Source organism: Rhinopithecus bieti, unplaced genomic scaffold (genome assembly GCF_001698545.2).
Source record: "Rhinopithecus bieti isolate Rb0 unplaced genomic scaffold, ASM169854v2 scaffold_9981, whole genome shotgun sequence".
Taxonomy (NCBI): domain Eukaryota; kingdom Metazoa; phylum Chordata; class Mammalia; order Primates; family Cercopithecidae; genus Rhinopithecus; species Rhinopithecus bieti.
The window spans coordinates 639,877-656,847 of NW_016806838.1; the positions used below are offsets into that span (position 1 = coordinate 639,877).

Here is a 16,971-nt window from a genome sequence, read left to right on the forward strand (position 1 = left end):
TGAAAGGAGGCTATTCCTGTTTGATTGATTGATTTATTAAACAAGTATCATTTTCTTGTGCCAGGCAGTCTGTGAAACGCTCGAGATATAAAGGTAAATTATCTGTGGCCTTGCCCATCAGGGATTTATAATCAGGAAAAGAGCCTGAGAAAGCAAAAGGATGTGTTCAAAGTCTCAGGTGAAGTCAAGCCCCGGGGATCTGACAGGTTCTGAGCCATATCAGTGAGTTTGCCCATTAGACCCCGCCATCTGTCCCCGTGTGAAACATTTGCTGTAACTCCTTTCCATGAACTGCTTTTGGTTTGAATGACCTTGGAGACAGCCTGAAATCCCAAGCTTGGAAGGGTGCTTTTAGCGTTACTGGTCTGCACTTACGGTCTTCAAATAGAATTTCCACAAACCTGTAATTATCTCCTCTTAGCATGCTCCCTAAATGACAGACGACCAGCTCTTTAGTCACTCCAAGAACGGATTTCTATTCAGCCCATGCCCGGGATGCATTAGGATGCCCAGAACATGTGTGGCTGCTCCGAGTGGCACAGAGCAATTAACAGAAGCCAGGCAATTTGCAAAATGCCTCAACTTCCTGCTCATCTCGAAGGCAGAAAATTGTCAAACCTTAACCTCAGGAGGCTCATCTGCAGAATTACACCTCCCCCACCTCAAAGAAGAAACTCTGGTGTCAGATTCCCCCCACCCTCCTGCTTTTTGCAAACATAAGCACTCGGCTGCAACAACAGCTATGACTCAGTTCCTAGCTAACACTGCCTGAATTGATTTAGTCTGAGTTCAGATTTAGCACATAATCATGTTCAATTTGCTCCACTGCACTGCCTAGAGATAAAAGGCTTGGAGAAAAAAAAATAGCTTCAGCTTGTGTCAGTCTTTGTGGTGATGTCATTGCCATGAGCGAGCCGGGCCGTTCGTTACTCTGCTGTGCTGCCTCAGACGCGGAGGGCTGCGTGCAGTGGGAGCGGGCTCCAGGAGCCCGAGCCTCCAGCCGTCCCCAGAGGAAGGCAGCACCGGGGCCTGGCCACAGCAATATACATCTGGAGGCTCTTCCCTTCACTCCCAACTCTGAGGTTGCCTAACTCTTTATTAAAAATTCAGAAGGGGGAATGCCAGCCCCTAGCATGGACTGTGATGTTTCCATTCTGGTTGCCTGTGTGGTGGATGTCGAGGTCTTTACCAATCAGGAGGTTAAGGTATGCACCTGCAATCTTATTTTTTCATTGTTGCTGTTACTGACGCTGCTTGGCAGAGCCTTTTTAGCATGAGGAAATAAGACTTTGGTTAATAGTTTTCAGCTCACAGTCTGCGCTAGAAATGCATGTGGTAAGTGCATGGCTACATTCAGTAGAATAAGTTGGAAGAGGGACCAGCATATTATTTTTAAATGTGAAAAGGTCTGCCATTATATGTTTCTTCTTGTCTTTTTTATTAGGTGATCCCTGGTCAGTCCTTTCCGAGTAGACACATTTTCATATTCCCATATCGTATCTTTGTCAATAAGGAGAATTTTCCAGCCCTCAATGTCAAGAGGGATTTTGAATCAATGATTACATGAAGAAAGCACACATAATAAACCCAGCATCCAGGCCAGCCTGACAGTGGGGCAATAACCCTTTCTGGCATGTCACTTAACTATCCTGTGATGTGGTCTTCAAATTAAACAATAGCTTTTCTACAGATGGCAGTTTCAGTCCCCAGCTTTCTGGAAATCAAAGTTGGAGAGCAGCTGCCTATATTTTCTTTGTCACGCAAAGAAAGCAAGTCATTTTCCTTGAACAGTTGTTCATAAAGAAAGTTTAGGCATAAATATTTTGCATCTTAAGGCTTAGTATACATGCTGATCCTCACTGATTGCTGGCATCCGTTGTTGATTTGTCATATGTAATTGTCCTCTGATGATATTCATTCTCTTTTATTTTCCATTTGGCTTTATATTATGAAAAGATTATAGGCTTGTAAAATGGAAATGTTTATTTTTTCTCTCATATTTAATAGAAGAACTAGCTGAGGCTTCTTATTTAAGCAGTTCACACACACAGAAGGTCAGTTGTTCATGGTGTGGTGGGAGGAATAAAAGGGGAATTACATGGCATAATCATTTACCATCCTTGCTTTAGTCTTAACTTAAAGAAAAACCCTGAATTCTTTATTGTTGGGTGTGCAAGTGACACCCTGGTGCTTTACAGGTGAGGATTTATGTGTTCTTGGCATAACACATGGCTATGTCATTCAAGATTGCAGCTTTAACAATCTTTTGAAATAGATTTGATAATCTGGCTTCTTGTTCTTGCATATTTTAAACATGTAGCCCTGTATTTACCAATTTTTGTGCCAGTGCCATGGAAGTGTCCACCACCTGTCATATGAAGGTTCAGAAAATAAGGATATAAAGGTTTGGCACTGCCTGTGATTGCATTGAGAATGGAAACATGCATGCAGTGACCCACAGTCCTGCCAGCCATACTTCCATAGCACTTGAGAAGGGAGAGCAGTCATCAGACCCCTCCAGTTTAAAGCCAACTTCAAGTCTAGTGTGGGTAACCAGATAAAGAGACATATTCCAGTAACCACTGGAACATAATTCCATCTATGGAGAATAAAACTTCACAGGACCCTTCTGTCCTCAACAGTTATCTGTTGTTTACACACTTGCCCTGAGAATGTCATAAGATATTCTCAACTTTTTTGGTTTCAGAAAATATAGTGAGAAAATATTTATTGGAGATCTGCAACATGCCAGGCATTGTGCTTATATAGGAAAAAGTTTAAAATATGCTTGTATAGCATATGTGTCTATGATATAGATATAAAAATAACCAATTGCCCAAGGTTTCTTAAAGACAAAGAATATTTTGTGGAATTAAGAGGACACAAAGTTGTTACAGCTGTTTGTATGTGAGTGGGTGGAGTGGTTTTATGGAAAAAATGGTATTTAAAGATGAGTAGATTTTATACAGAAAGAGAGAAGGCACAGCATTTTGCAGTCTAGTGAGTCGATCCTTTTGACTGCAGTAGGTTCTCTATGAGAGATTAGAGGGAAATGGGAAAGGAGGTGAGTCAGGGCTAGATGGTGAATAGCTGATGCTGTTCTTCATAAATTTATGGGGTTTTTCGAGGAAGACTCTCAGCAGAAATATGTGCTACATGTCCTTACTGCCATTAACTCTGAATCATGATGGGCTTTTTTTCTTTTTTAGAGTATCTAATCTTTATGTGCCTTAGTCTTCTCATATAATGTGAAAATAGTAGTGATTTTTACATTATTAGCTTAGGGACAAGAGAATTATACACGTAGAATAATTAACACAGTGCCTGAGTCATATTTAGCACTCAATAAATGTTGGCTATTGCTATCATCGTCATTGTCATCTTTGTAGGCACTCTCTGAAAGTGATAGGTTACTTTTACCAGTTTATCGGAATGTCGTAAATCCAGCTGAGTTTACAATGACAGTCTAGCACACAGAAAATGCTTTCCCTCCCACCCCACTCCCAATATACACACTCTAGCCACCTAGAAAACATGGCTTTCCATTTTTGATATTTAATCATCTAATGTTAGGCAGTAACATTATTAAAAACAAAGATCTACTTTGTGCTTATTAAAAGGGGAAAATGAACAAATTAAGGTGGGCCAAATGTTATGTATTAAGAAAACCTGTGCTCCTTCTTCAAAACTGACCATTAGTCTTATCACGAAGAAAGGTTCAAATGTAAAATTCTAGGCACCAAAATCTTATCACGAAGAAAGGTTCAAATGTAAAATTCTAGGCACCAAACAAAGCTTCCCCAAAGGTATCCGTCTTCTTCGTTCATTACTAATAACTGGTGGAGCCAAGAGTTCCTTCTTCAACGTCTTTAAGGTTTATTGTCAGAGAAAAGGGAGGCACATGGAAAGGGTCTGTCTCACCTGCTTACATCCATCTTGCTTAACCTCGGTCTTGTTTGTTTGTTTAATAGGCATCCCTACTTTCTACATGTAACCCCCTTGGACAAGCAGCCATACTAGGGGGATGCAACCAGCAGGTCTCCTTCATAAGTACAGGGGTTTATTTGAAATAGTTAGAAGCATTTACAAATCCAGTTTCCCATAGTGACATAGAAAGCCTCATCCTCCATGGTGGCTCTCAACTGATTGCATTAGAGGCCCCTCTGACTCCAGTTTCCTAAATTTCATCAAAGCTGCTCAAGCAATAGTACTAAAAAGAGGAAGAAATCAGACAAATGGAATTCTGCCATGTTTGGCTGTCTCTGGAAATTCCATTGGTGGTGCTGTGAACTTAGCTGTCTGTTCTGCAGCATGAGAGTTCTCAGAAAGGTCTAGAAGTTGGGAGCCCTCAATAGAAAATGCTAGAGGGAACTGCGGAATTTCTGTGTGTGTGAATGTGCCGGGTTGATTCTCTCTGATATTCTCATATTTCTAAAAGTAGTCTTCCCACTCCACAAAGAACCAAACTCTTGGGAAAATGAAAGAGATCCAAGAGATTGGTAATGAAATTTACATTTCACTTTAGTCCAGTGGTTCTTAAACCTGATTGCACGTTGGTATCCCCTGGAGAGCTTTTAAAAATATTAATGTGCCCAGGCCCTACACCCAGAACTTTTACTGACTGGTCTGAATGGAGCCCAGTCATAGGTAATCATATAAAGCCAGCGTCTTGTCTCTTTTAGGCACAAGTAGGTACAGGTGAGGTCAGCCAAGAACTGTCTAGAGTAAGCTCTGCTTAAGCACTTGGATCCTTATCTCCCCAGCTAAGACTTGATGTATGCAGTTTTAAAAGCAGTATCTCTGAGCTGTCAGAAATGTTGAGGCTCACCCAACACTTCAGTTCTCACACCTGCAGTTCCTTCACCTGATTCTGAGCCAACGGCAAATACTCTTCTTTACTGCTGGCCGCTGTGGGAGGCCTTCTCAGAGCTGCAGAGCCTGCCTGGAACAGAGCGCCCCCACTCTGCCAGGGGGCATCCAAACCTGGGGCTGCCCCTTCTCTGCATTGGTGGCTTCCTGCACAGAAGAAAGGGTGGTTCCTCTTCTCTAGGTTGGAGAGCTTCTGATTCATGTACCAGGGATCCAGCCTCGTCTCCATGGGCATCCATGTAGGACACAAGGAATTCACAAAGCTCCCTTCTGCTCATTAGAGCAGGCAGGAAACATGACAAATCTTATAAGAAATACAGAAGCTTCAAAGACCCTTGGGAGCTCGAGAGATTTGTTCATTCATTCAAAACTATGTGTAGAGCACATTACCTACCAGGCAATGCTCTAGGCCTAGGAGTTTGATAAGATAGATGTCCCTGCCCTCATGGAGCATATATTCTAATATGGGATGCAGACAATGAACTAGTAAACAAGTAAATATACATTGTAATTTCAGCTAGCGATGAGGGCTATGAAGAAAAATGAAGCAGAGTAAGGGATAGAGCATTGATGGGGGAGGAATGTGCACTTTTGAAAAGATTGTCATTGGAAGCATCTCTGGAGAAGTGACAGTTTATTAAATGTCATTGTTCCAATGTAATTCTTAGATCTAAAGAAAGTTAGAGAGCCATGTACAGAGCTGAGAGAAAATCATTCCATGTAGAGCGAATAGTAGGTAGAAAGAGAGGCCATCTTAGCCATCTTATCTGATGTGCTCCTATCTAGTCCCCCTACCACCACCATTTAACCTGTTTGAATCATTCATTCATTTAGGTACCCATTGAGATGGTCACTGTCTCAAGATATAATTTATTTTTTTTAAGGAGACTCCTTTTCAGAAAATTGTACTTAAACTAATTCCCTCATCCTACGTTTTAAGCCCAATAGCTCTCTTAGGGTAGGGGTAAATACAAGTAGAAGTTTGTTTTCAGCACAGTAATTCTTCATATGCTTGGAATATTAGGGTTGCTACAGGACAGCTCGTTTCTCTTCTGAAAGGTCAACGCCTTTTTAAGGTCACTCATAAATCCTACTTTCTGTCCTCTGCTTTTGAGAATTTCTCAACATTCTCCCAATCTATGTGACCTGAGACAATCTCTTAACCTTTCTGGACACAAAATAATCATGCTGAGAAAAATCCTCTATTGCTTTGTGCATTTTATTTTTCTTTTTACACAATAGTATATGTGACTGAGTCAGAGTCTATTTGTTTCATGCTGTTGTGTGAGTTATGAAAAAGACCACATCATGGCCACTGAGTACAATGAAATCTCTCTGTCATACAAACCACTGGACATTTCAAATTATTTGTTTTCTATGGTGGGAGGAGAAGGATGAGGCTGAGTTGGTATGAAGCACTTTGTATTCTGCTTTGAGGTCAAACAAGTGACACAAGTGAGTATGTGTCACTTGTTCAGGAATTGTTTTGGAAGAGAAACTTAGGTGGGTGTTGGTCCAGAAAGCTGGTTGAGCTTCATGCCCATTTCTTAAGTTTTTTTGTGAGCACTAGGGTAAGGATCTGGGCACAACCAACCATGACCTATGGCTCTGCAGAGCTCTAAAGCTCTTTAAGAATTTTCAAAAACCATTGTGTTCACTCAGTAACTTAGAAGTGTTTGAGTTGTATATTATTTAATCCTCAGAAATGGTAAACCCTCTAGAGGTATTCATGGTAATGAACATTCAGTAACCAAAACGTGAAGTCTACCAAAATGCTCATTCCCTATTCAATGACTGTAACATTAAAAATAATATTTTGTCATACATCTCTAGACCACCTTTGGTTTATGAAAAACAAAAGGCAGTGTGTGTGTGAGGTGTCAAGAGAGATGGCATGTGTATAACAGATTCTAACCCTCCAGCAAAACAAATGTTGCTGTTTCTCTGGTAATAACATGGGCTAGAATTGAGGCCATTTTGGAAATAAATGAATTAAAGCAAAACTGAAAGTTAAAATTAATCATCCCTATAGCAATTATTTAAGAACCTGACATTCTTAAATGTACAATACTAAACATTTTCTTGCCTCTGAAGAAAGTAGCAAACATCTTTCAGAGACAGGGAAGAAATGATTTTATGAAAGTGATACTCCCTGAGAAGGTTCAGAGGCAGATTTCTCAGCCAGCTATCACATTGGTAAAGGCAAAGTAAACTGTGTTCAACTAATAACATTGTTAAGTGGGGAAATCAACTAAAATCTTGTTTATCTGTTTAAAGAAACTTTTAACTGTTGGGAAGTAACAGACGTTGGCAGTTGCTACCTCTAACCTAAAGTCAGATAGATTAAAACAAAACAGCAATTTTAATGAAAAATTGTTTTCCTAAAGAAACAGATTTTAATGTAAAATTCAGAGAGTACCATTTGCATTCTTAGTGATTCTGTTTGAGTTCAACTATCAGTAATTTATATAGGTTTGTTTTAGTATTTTCTGATAAAGCTTAGAATTGACATGTAAGAAATAAAATGATACCTGAAACCTTTATTATCACTTTATGTGTTTAGGAGGTAAGCTTAATGGGCTTAATAGGCGTTGCAACTTTGCAGTGAATAGCCCAGCTTTCCAAAGTGATCATAAACTTTCCAACTCATACCTGGACTAGAATTTCTTTATGTAAAGGGACAAATTTATTTATGTAAAGGGTCTGTATTCTTTCCCAATGCTAAAACTAAACTGATTCTAAAGTAGGATTTTAAAAACACATGGAGAGGTAATTTCAACTAGAAGTTTTGAGCAGGTACAAAGTTATACCCTTTTCACTCTAGCTAGAATAGAGAGTTCATCTTCAAAGTATTTGAGAATAAAATGTCTACCAAGTTAGACCTTCCCTAGAAAAGATTCGATATGTATACTTTCATAGTCACTTTTTGGGTAAGTATACCTGGGTAAAACATACGTGTGTATATATATGTGTATATACAGATATACACATGTGCAAATGTATGCATAATATGTATATATACTATATATTTCTTATTTTTTTTTACCTTCCATTACCATAGAAGGTTTCTTTCTGGATCCTCTACCTATTCTACAATGGCACATCTAACTAGCTAATGGAAATTGCATGCTCTTAACTACATCAACGGATTAAGAGCCCAAAGAAGATTCTTGGCAAGCAAGTTGAATAGAAACCTAAACAATTGCTAAAGGAAACTCCCCTGGGAGTGAAGGGGACTAAGAAATTCATTGTCTTCTCTTTTTATTGTTATATACCATAGCAGTGTTCACATCCTTACAGTCTAGTACTACAACAGTTATTCTTTCCAGAATCTAATATATCAGCTCTGAACTACACATTTTTTTTTTAAATGTTTCAAAAAGGTCTTGACCCTTTAGCTTCCAGAAAGATGACTTTAACATGCCTATGCTTCTGTTAGATTGGACTATTTACTAACTTTCATTTCCTAAAACAACATCATCAATGTTTTATTTGCTCCGACAATAGGGTAGTTTGCTATTTAATTGTAAGATTTTCTTTCCCTATCTCTGGTAGTTCTATAGAAATATGTGAGCAGTGTTCGTGCTGTGCCCCAAACATTTAACCTCAGGGGGCTGTTTACTAAGCTGAGCATTAAACCATCCCACATGGTGACAAATGTAAGCTCCAGAGATATTCATCTCCATGGATCGATATTATATGTTATCAAGATGGGCAATTTTAAAACATCCAACTACTGTTTCCAATCATTAAATTCTTCTAACTACAAGGCGCATAACAGGTACTTCATGTAATCCCCATAGTAGCCCAAGACATCTATGTAGTTGCCCCATTATAAACAGATTCCTGATATTCAGAGAAGTTAAATTTTTACACAGGATTACACAGCTATTAATTGGCAGAAGTGGGACTTGAACTGCTCTTTCCACTACTGAAATCTCTCTAAGGATGAATTAATAAGGCATTAATCACATATTGGGGTGTAAAGCCGGGAAGATAAGACAATGAACTCATATGTAATATTTCATCTGATGCTTAAAACACTGTTTTTGTCTTATCAGAAGTGCTGGTATACTATTTGTACATAAATCAGTAGTTGAGATCATCTTAGCTTTTCTCAATAAATCTAATGTGGCAATTGTTGGCATAGCATCTATTTTGGATTTCGTTTTAGAATCTGTTTCAAAATCTAATTATGCCATCTAGTTTGGGAAAAAGAAAAGTTTGCTGGAAAATGCAAGGGTTTCCCAAGAGCTTCATACAACTGGTTTGACAGCTCCTCCACCTCCTTCCTTGTGTCACCAAGCATTTTCCATTGACTCTGTGAGGGATAATCTGTGAAGAATTGTAGGGCAGAGGCAGTGAAAGCAATATTAATAATATTTTACGTCTGAACAGAGCTTTCCAAATTATACAAAACTCAGCTTTTTCACAGGTAACCTCCAAGGTGAACAAAGCCACACAACTCATAATGGGAAAACTTGGACTCGGATTCTTTCGCAACACAGCACAAGATCTCTTGGTGTATTATTATAGCCTGCATTATCAGTGCATTGAATAGAATCGATTTCATCTTCTATGACTTTACTGTGCCTTTGGGTATCGACTAAGAAAATCTCAGGCTACCTTTCCTAAAACAGGACACATAACCAATGAGCAAACTTAATAATAGCAACAACGTATTGAGCACTGACTATTTGTCAGGCACTATAGAAAGTACTTTTATTCATTCATTCAGCAAATATATATTGAATGCCTTCTATGGTCATGGCCTCAGATTAGGCTCTGCAGATATACAGATGTATAATCCCATTGGATACAAAAGCCTATGTAGGGCTGGCCTTTATTCTCCTCAGTTCCTTTTTCCCCAAAAAGGATGATGCCATTATGACCTCTAAAGAGGCCTCCTTTGCTGACGTAGGGCATGTGAGAAGGAAGGAAGTCTAGTCTCCAGAGTGGGACATCCTGGATAGAACTCTCTACTTGACCTCTAGGCCACTTGATGGTGTAACCTTGAGCAAGGAACCTTACTGCTCTGTGCCCCAGTTTCCTCAACTACAAAATGATGAAAATAATAGTGCTTACCTCATAGGTTAATGGTGACAGCTAAATGCATTAGAGTATGTAAAACACTTGACATTGTGACTGGCAGACAGAACACACGCGAGTAATGTCATTCGTTTTCATCATCATCATCCTCAGTAGAAGTAGACTTTGTACATGGAGTTCTAAGTTTTCTTGCCAGGGAACTCTACCTTACTTGCCTCTCATTATTTCAAACTCTTCCTGTGCAGCTTTCAACTCATCTTTGTACAGGGGCAGCAGTGCCCTCACCTCAGGGACACTCAGAGGTGACAGAACCCTACAGCGGAAGTGACTGACTCAGCTTGGGAGTGAGGAATTACAGGCCCTGCCAGGAAGCAGAGATGCTGCAGCTCTTCTCAGGCTGTGTCTCTTCCAAACCTGTTTTCTTGTCTCTTCCAAACCTCTCTAGGTAAGGGTTCCCTAGACAGGAGATAGCAGGAAATGAGGGGCCTGGATAAACAGGAAGTATCCTCACTGCAGCCACAAGGAGATGTTGTGGAATTAAGCCTCCAGGAACTTGCTGTTTGTTGTTGACTCAGTTAATGGAAAGGGAAGCAGCCTGAATGGAAAAGCAAGTGTAGAACCCCTCCCTGACCCCACCAGAATTTAGAGATTCAGTGGTTCCCATCATACTCAGAAGAAAGCCTAAGTCTTTGCTGTGGCCCTCAAGGCCTATCAGACCTTCCCCAGCTGCCCTGCTGACCTCATCTCCTCTGCACCTCTCTCCCTTTCACTCTGCTCTAACCCCCACTTCCTGCCTGTACCAAACATCCCTTGGAACTTGCCTTTGCTGTGCCTTCTACCTGGAATCTTCTTTCTCCTGTACATACATAATAACATCTCAATGTTATTGCTAAAATATTTTCATAGGGGCTAAAACTCCCAAAGTTGACCATATACCACGCTAGGAGAAAGAAAATCTGGTACTATGTCCTTGTACTTAACTGTTGCCATCATGGCACCAGCCTTGCCTTAGCGTGGGCATCTACATTTAGTAGGTGCCCAATAAAGGTTGGATGAGGGCAGTAGGATGGAAGAAGGAGGGAGATAAGCCCCTCTACCTATAGGGGCACACTCCGGAAGTTACACATATCACTTTCTCTCAGATTCAACTGGACAGAAAATGAGCATATGGACTCATCTGGATGCAAGAGGGGCTGAGAATGTCACCTTTTTCCTGTGTGGTCCTATGCCCAGCTAAAAGTCAGGATTCTATTATAAACAGAAGAGGAAGGTGGATATTGGGAGACACATAACAATCTCTAGTGCAGGCGACAAATGAAGTCTTTAAATAAACTACTTCAGAATTCAGGTCCTAGGATTCACGTATGTTAAATAGCAGTCCAGAGGGAGTTTATAGGTCCTAAAAACACAGTCTTAGGAGAAGTTTGTCAAGATTTCCTGAAACAAGGAAGCTTTGATCTGGGGTTTAAAAGGCATGGCAGGTACAAGGTACTGTTCAATCTGATTACTTCTTTCTAGGTCAGTTGGAGAGACTACGGCCTGGTAGGCTGCTTCTCCAGTCCCACTTCCATGCCTTGGCCCTTGCAGTTCTTCCATGCTAACTGGGCATCCCATGCACTTACCCTGTTGTATGTGTTGCTGCCATTCACTTAGGTAATTCTGTTCATTTGCAGGTAGATCTCTATTAACAGATGACAGGACCATTTCTGATCAAACCCAGAGTATCATTCACATCTTTTGCAGCCATTGGTTGGGGTGTAAGTTTCATAGAATAAACCAGTAAGTTTCTGCTTATGTAGATGTGTCCATCCTCAGCCTTCCCCAACCCTTTTAGGTGCAACAGAGCCCATGATACAGCCATGGGCTTTAGAGAGACAGAAGGAGGGCTAAATCAGGAGGCAGAGCATTGGGTGTAGTCTTTAGACCTCTCACTTTGGGCAGCATTGAAAGGGAAAGGGATTTAGAGCCAGACCAGCCTGGGCTGGAACCCTGGCTCTAATAGTTACTGATTTTGCAGCCTCGGGAAGTTTTCCCCTCTGTAAAGTATGTACAATAATGCTACTCTTCAGGGTGTTGTAACTGAATAAGAATGTACCTAAAGCATGTAGGCACTCAATAGATGGCTGTTATTATTATTATTGCCTCTTCTCTAAACTTTGATATTAAAAATACCTGAAGTTCTACTGAGTCAATTAATGATATTTAGCTCTGTTAAAAACACAGCAGTTCTGCTATATTGAGAATCACCTATTAGCTCCATCACAAAATATATGGCATTTTTCTGAAAATCACTTAATTTCTAAGTAATCTTCCTACATAGAGCATCATCCATTTTTTGTGAAGGAATAAAAGAAAAATTCATCAAGTCTTTCTAATATTCAAATAAAAATAACTCTTAGACAGATTATTCCATAAGGTCACTAATTTTGATGATATCAATTGCTTCATTTGGGACAACACTGGGCCAAAAATAAAAAATTGTTAAAAGCAGCTATTTATTTGCCAGTACTATGGAAAAATAAGCCAGCAGCAATCTGTATTAATTCAACTAAGAGTTTTCTTTGGAGGAAATGTGAATCGATCTTCATTCTTTTTTTAAACAGATATTAGAAAGCAAAGTTTCTTTGCAAGAGTGTTGAGCCAGAATACTGCATGCTTCTCATTCATTCCACCTTCTCATTTGTGTTATAGAATAGAAGATCGGAACACAAAAATTTTTTAATGACTTCCTGATGGTGTTCCAGCTTCAGATTCTTTCTTGGGCATAGAAGTAAAATAAACTCAAGAGTACCTTGAGCTCTTTAATTCTGAATGAGCACAACATAATACCGTCTGAATGCTTCAACTTCCCTTGAACCTTCTGTTTTTCTGCTTGGTCCTCCTACACAATTATTCCAGGCAATTATTGTCATTACTCAGGCTTGGAATCTGAAACCATCTTTACTAACTTCATATTTAAGCAAAACCAAATCTCTTCAGGTCTTTTCTCCTTAGCAAAAATTCAAAAACAGTGTTTAAGAACCTAGTATGAATTGGAGCACTTTGTTAACACCCAAAGGCTAGGAAACACCTTACCTCGCAATCTTAGTCTACTGGGGATGAGTAGTATAAGCACCATGACAAAGGTGCAAATTTAGTAACTTGGGCTTCCTCATTTGCTTTTAAGTTGGGCAAATGAGGAGGACCAGTTCTATCTAAAAATTAACTTTTTTAGGCTGGAAGTTGCAAAATTGGCCACCTGCAAGCCAAATCCATAGGTGGATTTTATTTGGCCTATACAGTTTTGTTTAAAATTGAATTTCTTACTCGTCTTTAAACATTAGCAAGATTTGACATTAGAAACTATCTTCCAGATTCTCCTAAAAAATTGGTAGAGCTGGTATCACTGGGTGTCCCTTCCCACAGACCACCATTGGCTCAACATGAGCTAAGTCTGTCCTTTTCAATAGAGCAAATGCTCTCCAATTCCCCACCATTCCCTATTGTCTGATACTTGAGCCATTCCAGGTATACACAGGGAGTAGTGGGAAATAATGCTGTAGAATGAGGATAGGTCATTCTATGGATGACCTTGAGCACCAACCTAAGCATTGTCAATTAATTATATGAACCACAGGAGAATCATCCGAGTTTTAAGAGCCATGATTTAGGAAGATCATGGTGCCTCTGGAGTCCAGCCTAGCTAGAAGAAAGGAGAAAATGGGGGTAAAGGAAATCAGTAAGGAGGTTATTACAACTTATTAAACAACCATGTCTCCATTTTTTATGCCTCTCTCTTAATACTATGTGAAAATTCCTTAGAGTGAACTGGAAAGAATTCTGGACTAAAAATTAGACAACTAGGCTCGAGTTACAGGATGGCCCTTATTGGCAAAATGCATGGGCAAGACTTAAACTTTCCAGGCCTCTCTTTGCTTATCTATGAAATGGCAATGAGGGTAATATTGACCTCCCAGGATTATGGTGATGATAAAGTGAGACAACATTTTAGATAATCTTTGTGGACTATATCATCATTACCTCCTGGCTTCATTTCTGCAAACTTCTCCTGAACAGCAGGCTTGCCCCATCTCTTTTCTATTGATTAGTTTTGACTTTACTCAGATGATTTCCAAGCCTGGAGCTCTCCAGGTCTTTCTGTTATATTGACCTCCTTAATTAAGGCTTTAAGTCAAGATTGAAAGGTTGAAAAGGACTTTAGAGACAACTAAGCGTCCCCTATTTGGTGTGACCATCTCCTCTCCAGTATTTAAGCCTTTCCTTGAACTCCCCAAGTGATGAAGCCCTCACTCCTTATTGAAACCATTTTCATGATTAACCCTTTTTTTTTTTTTTTTTTGAAACCCTGTAACTTCAAACCACTTTCCTATTACTACTGTGCTCCATAAGCCAACAGAGTATGTCTGCTCTTTGCCAGAAAAGTACTTTTGTTCTTTGAAGAAAGCTGTCTGGCCTGACCTCATTTCCAGGTCTTCTTCTCCTGACTAAATGTGGGCCTTCTCCAGATGATTCTGTATATGACTTAGTTGTAAGTGCCCTCCTCACATCCCACAGGTCTCCCCAACATGCACTATATTTTGTATGATCATCCAACTCTTCTTCCCCTTTCTCACCTCCTTCATTAGTCTTGTGTTTAGACATTTTAGTCTCATTCCACCCTAGACTGTGCTCAAAAAGCACCTCTGGCCCTACCCAACCACATTTGCCTCTCTTCTCCCTTAATCCAAATGTTTCCTCACATGTTGTGTTGCAAAACCAATTTGTCTAAGAGAAGAGTTCATGCTCCTTAGGGTCATTGGTGAAAGATCTCAATAAGTACATGTCGAAAGTCCATATTTGGCTATAATAATAATGTCTAACATATATTGAGTGTTTACTACTTGCCAGCCTCTGCACTTAAGTGGCTTTCTATATCATCCCTTGGAATCTTCACATTCCCATATATAGTAAGAACCGTTAGGATCATCTTTGTTTCACAGTTGGGAAAGGTGAGGCTTTGTGACATGAAGGAGCTCTAAGGTCACAGAGCCAGGAAGTGGCAGAGCTGGGATCCAAAGCCGGGTTGTCATGCTGCGAGCCTGCACTCCTCATCACAGCACAAGGCCTTCTCACAGCATCTTTGCCTGATGCCTGTTGCTGAGGGTCTTTTCATTTGTTTATTTGCTGGATAATTACTTTAGGGCTTTCACAGTATTCAATAGAAAGTGTAATTGCTGTTATAATTACTGTAATACATGAAGGCTTCTTTCCTTCTTCCAACTTGCTTTAACAAAGCTGTAAAACTACAGGCAGGCCACCACCATCTTCAGGAAGATTTTCAATAGAGGATTTTAGGAGATGACCTTAAAAGAGGTGGTAATTCAAACCCAGTGTGTTGCAGTTCATTCATTCCTTCAGTGTTCTTCATTCTCATCCCTTACTCTATTTTCATCAATAGCGCTTGTTTTCTAATATATGATTAATTTGTCAATTTTGTTTATTGTGTCTCTTCTCACTAGAATGCAAGCTCCATGAAGGCAGAAGTAAATGTTACCTGTTTTGTTTGTTGCTGAATTCCCAGATTAGCACGGGACGGGAGCACAACATATATTTGCTGAATAAATAAATGAATAAATGACAACAGTAAAGCAATTTCATCACCTTTTGGACATAGGCATTTAAACTTTGAGGTTCATTTTTTTCAACCACCACCATGACCCCCTGCCTCTCTCAACTTCCCCTCACATACACTCTCCAGCTACGTACACTCACTCAGCCTTGAAGCCTGAACTCACCAGGGCTTTGATTTCTGCCAGAGGCTTAGCTGATCCGTGAGGCACATACACCCCTCATCTGTGTTTCCTTAATGACTTGTGTTTGTCTTGAACATTGCACTTACTGTGTTGTAGTATAGTAGTCTGTGTTTGCAAACATCTCCCTGGCTAACCTAAAGCTCTTTGCAGGCAGGGACCCTGTCTTCTTCATGTTTGTTTCCCCAGCACCTAGCACAGTGCCTGGCATAGTGCTCAATATTTAACTGATGAATTTAAAATTCTGTTTCCATGAATAGGGATTTGGAACCACAGGGGTAGACACAAGCTAGTTCTGCATGGGTTGTAGAAACAGAAATTGCCATTTGGGGATGGAAGTGCTTTTTTCAATAAGCATTTATGGAATGCCCATCATTTGCCAGGCTCTGTTCTAGATATAGGCAGAAAATGGCAAACAAAGCAGTCAAAAATGCTTTTCTTGGAACATTACAGTGGGAAGAGAGACATGATAAAGTAATAAGTTATAGAGTATGCTAGGAGTATTATATACTAAAGAGGAAAAAAGTAGGGCAGGTCAAGGGGACTTATGATTAGGGACAGGAGTTAGAACTTTCAGTAGGGTGCCTGGATAGGCTCATCGAGGAGGTGGCATTTGAGCAAAGACTTCAGAAGTCTTCCAGAAATGTTTACTGAGTTCCTATAGTGAATGAGACACTGTGCTGATGCTGAAAATTCCAAAATAGAGCACATACTATAGTGAGAAGACTGCCATGTCAACCAGAGTGTGAAACATGTGAGAGCAGCCAAAATGTTAATAAAACAGTTTACCAGTAGGCTGTCCTAGAGAGAGCTGACTTTCAAAATGTGATGTAAATGTCACCGTCACTGCCCTCCTCCTCATCTCTCTTTACCTTTCCTGCCCTTTTCTAAGTTGCCTTGTATCCTTTGAAAGTGTATAGAATGCTGGGAGGGTAATAACTTTGGAAAGTGTGAATTTATGCAAAGGAGTTAGATGGTGTCACCCTCTGGGATTGGAGGAACTTTGAGGTGTTACAGGACAGCCATTGGTCTAGAAGTGCTGGTGGGTTTTCTTTCTTCATCATATACACAGTTATGGTTGGCTGGAATTCTTGGAGGAGAAATGCACTGAACAGTCCAAAGAATAGGGGATTTCAGCGCAGCCGTCTGTTGACAGCTCTCATCATTTGGCTCTTTGGACATGGAGACAAGCCAGTCTTGGAGCCATACAGCCCCCTTAGATGCCACACTGCCATTGGCACGCTGCCTACTCCTCACCATATTC

General features: G+C 40.1%; 1 protein-coding gene across 4 annotated transcripts in view; it reads left to right on the plus strand.

Moving 5' to 3' along the window:
* The window catches only part of RCAN2 (regulator of calcineurin 2), a 263,771-nt gene that overhangs the window by 166,737 nt on the left and 80,063 nt on the right, over window positions 1-16,971 (plus strand). Inside the window, exon 1 of one of the 4 annotated variants that reach the window (XM_017878080.1) lies at window positions 787-1,205. The exons of the other annotated variants lie outside the window; for them this stretch is intronic. Coding sequence (XP_017733569.1) covers window positions 1,119-1,205 — 87 coding nt within the window. The 5' untranslated portion in view covers window positions 787-1,118. Of the gene's footprint in view, window positions 1-786; window positions 1,206-16,971 lie in introns of those variants that run through there. 4 annotated transcript variants of the gene reach the window in all.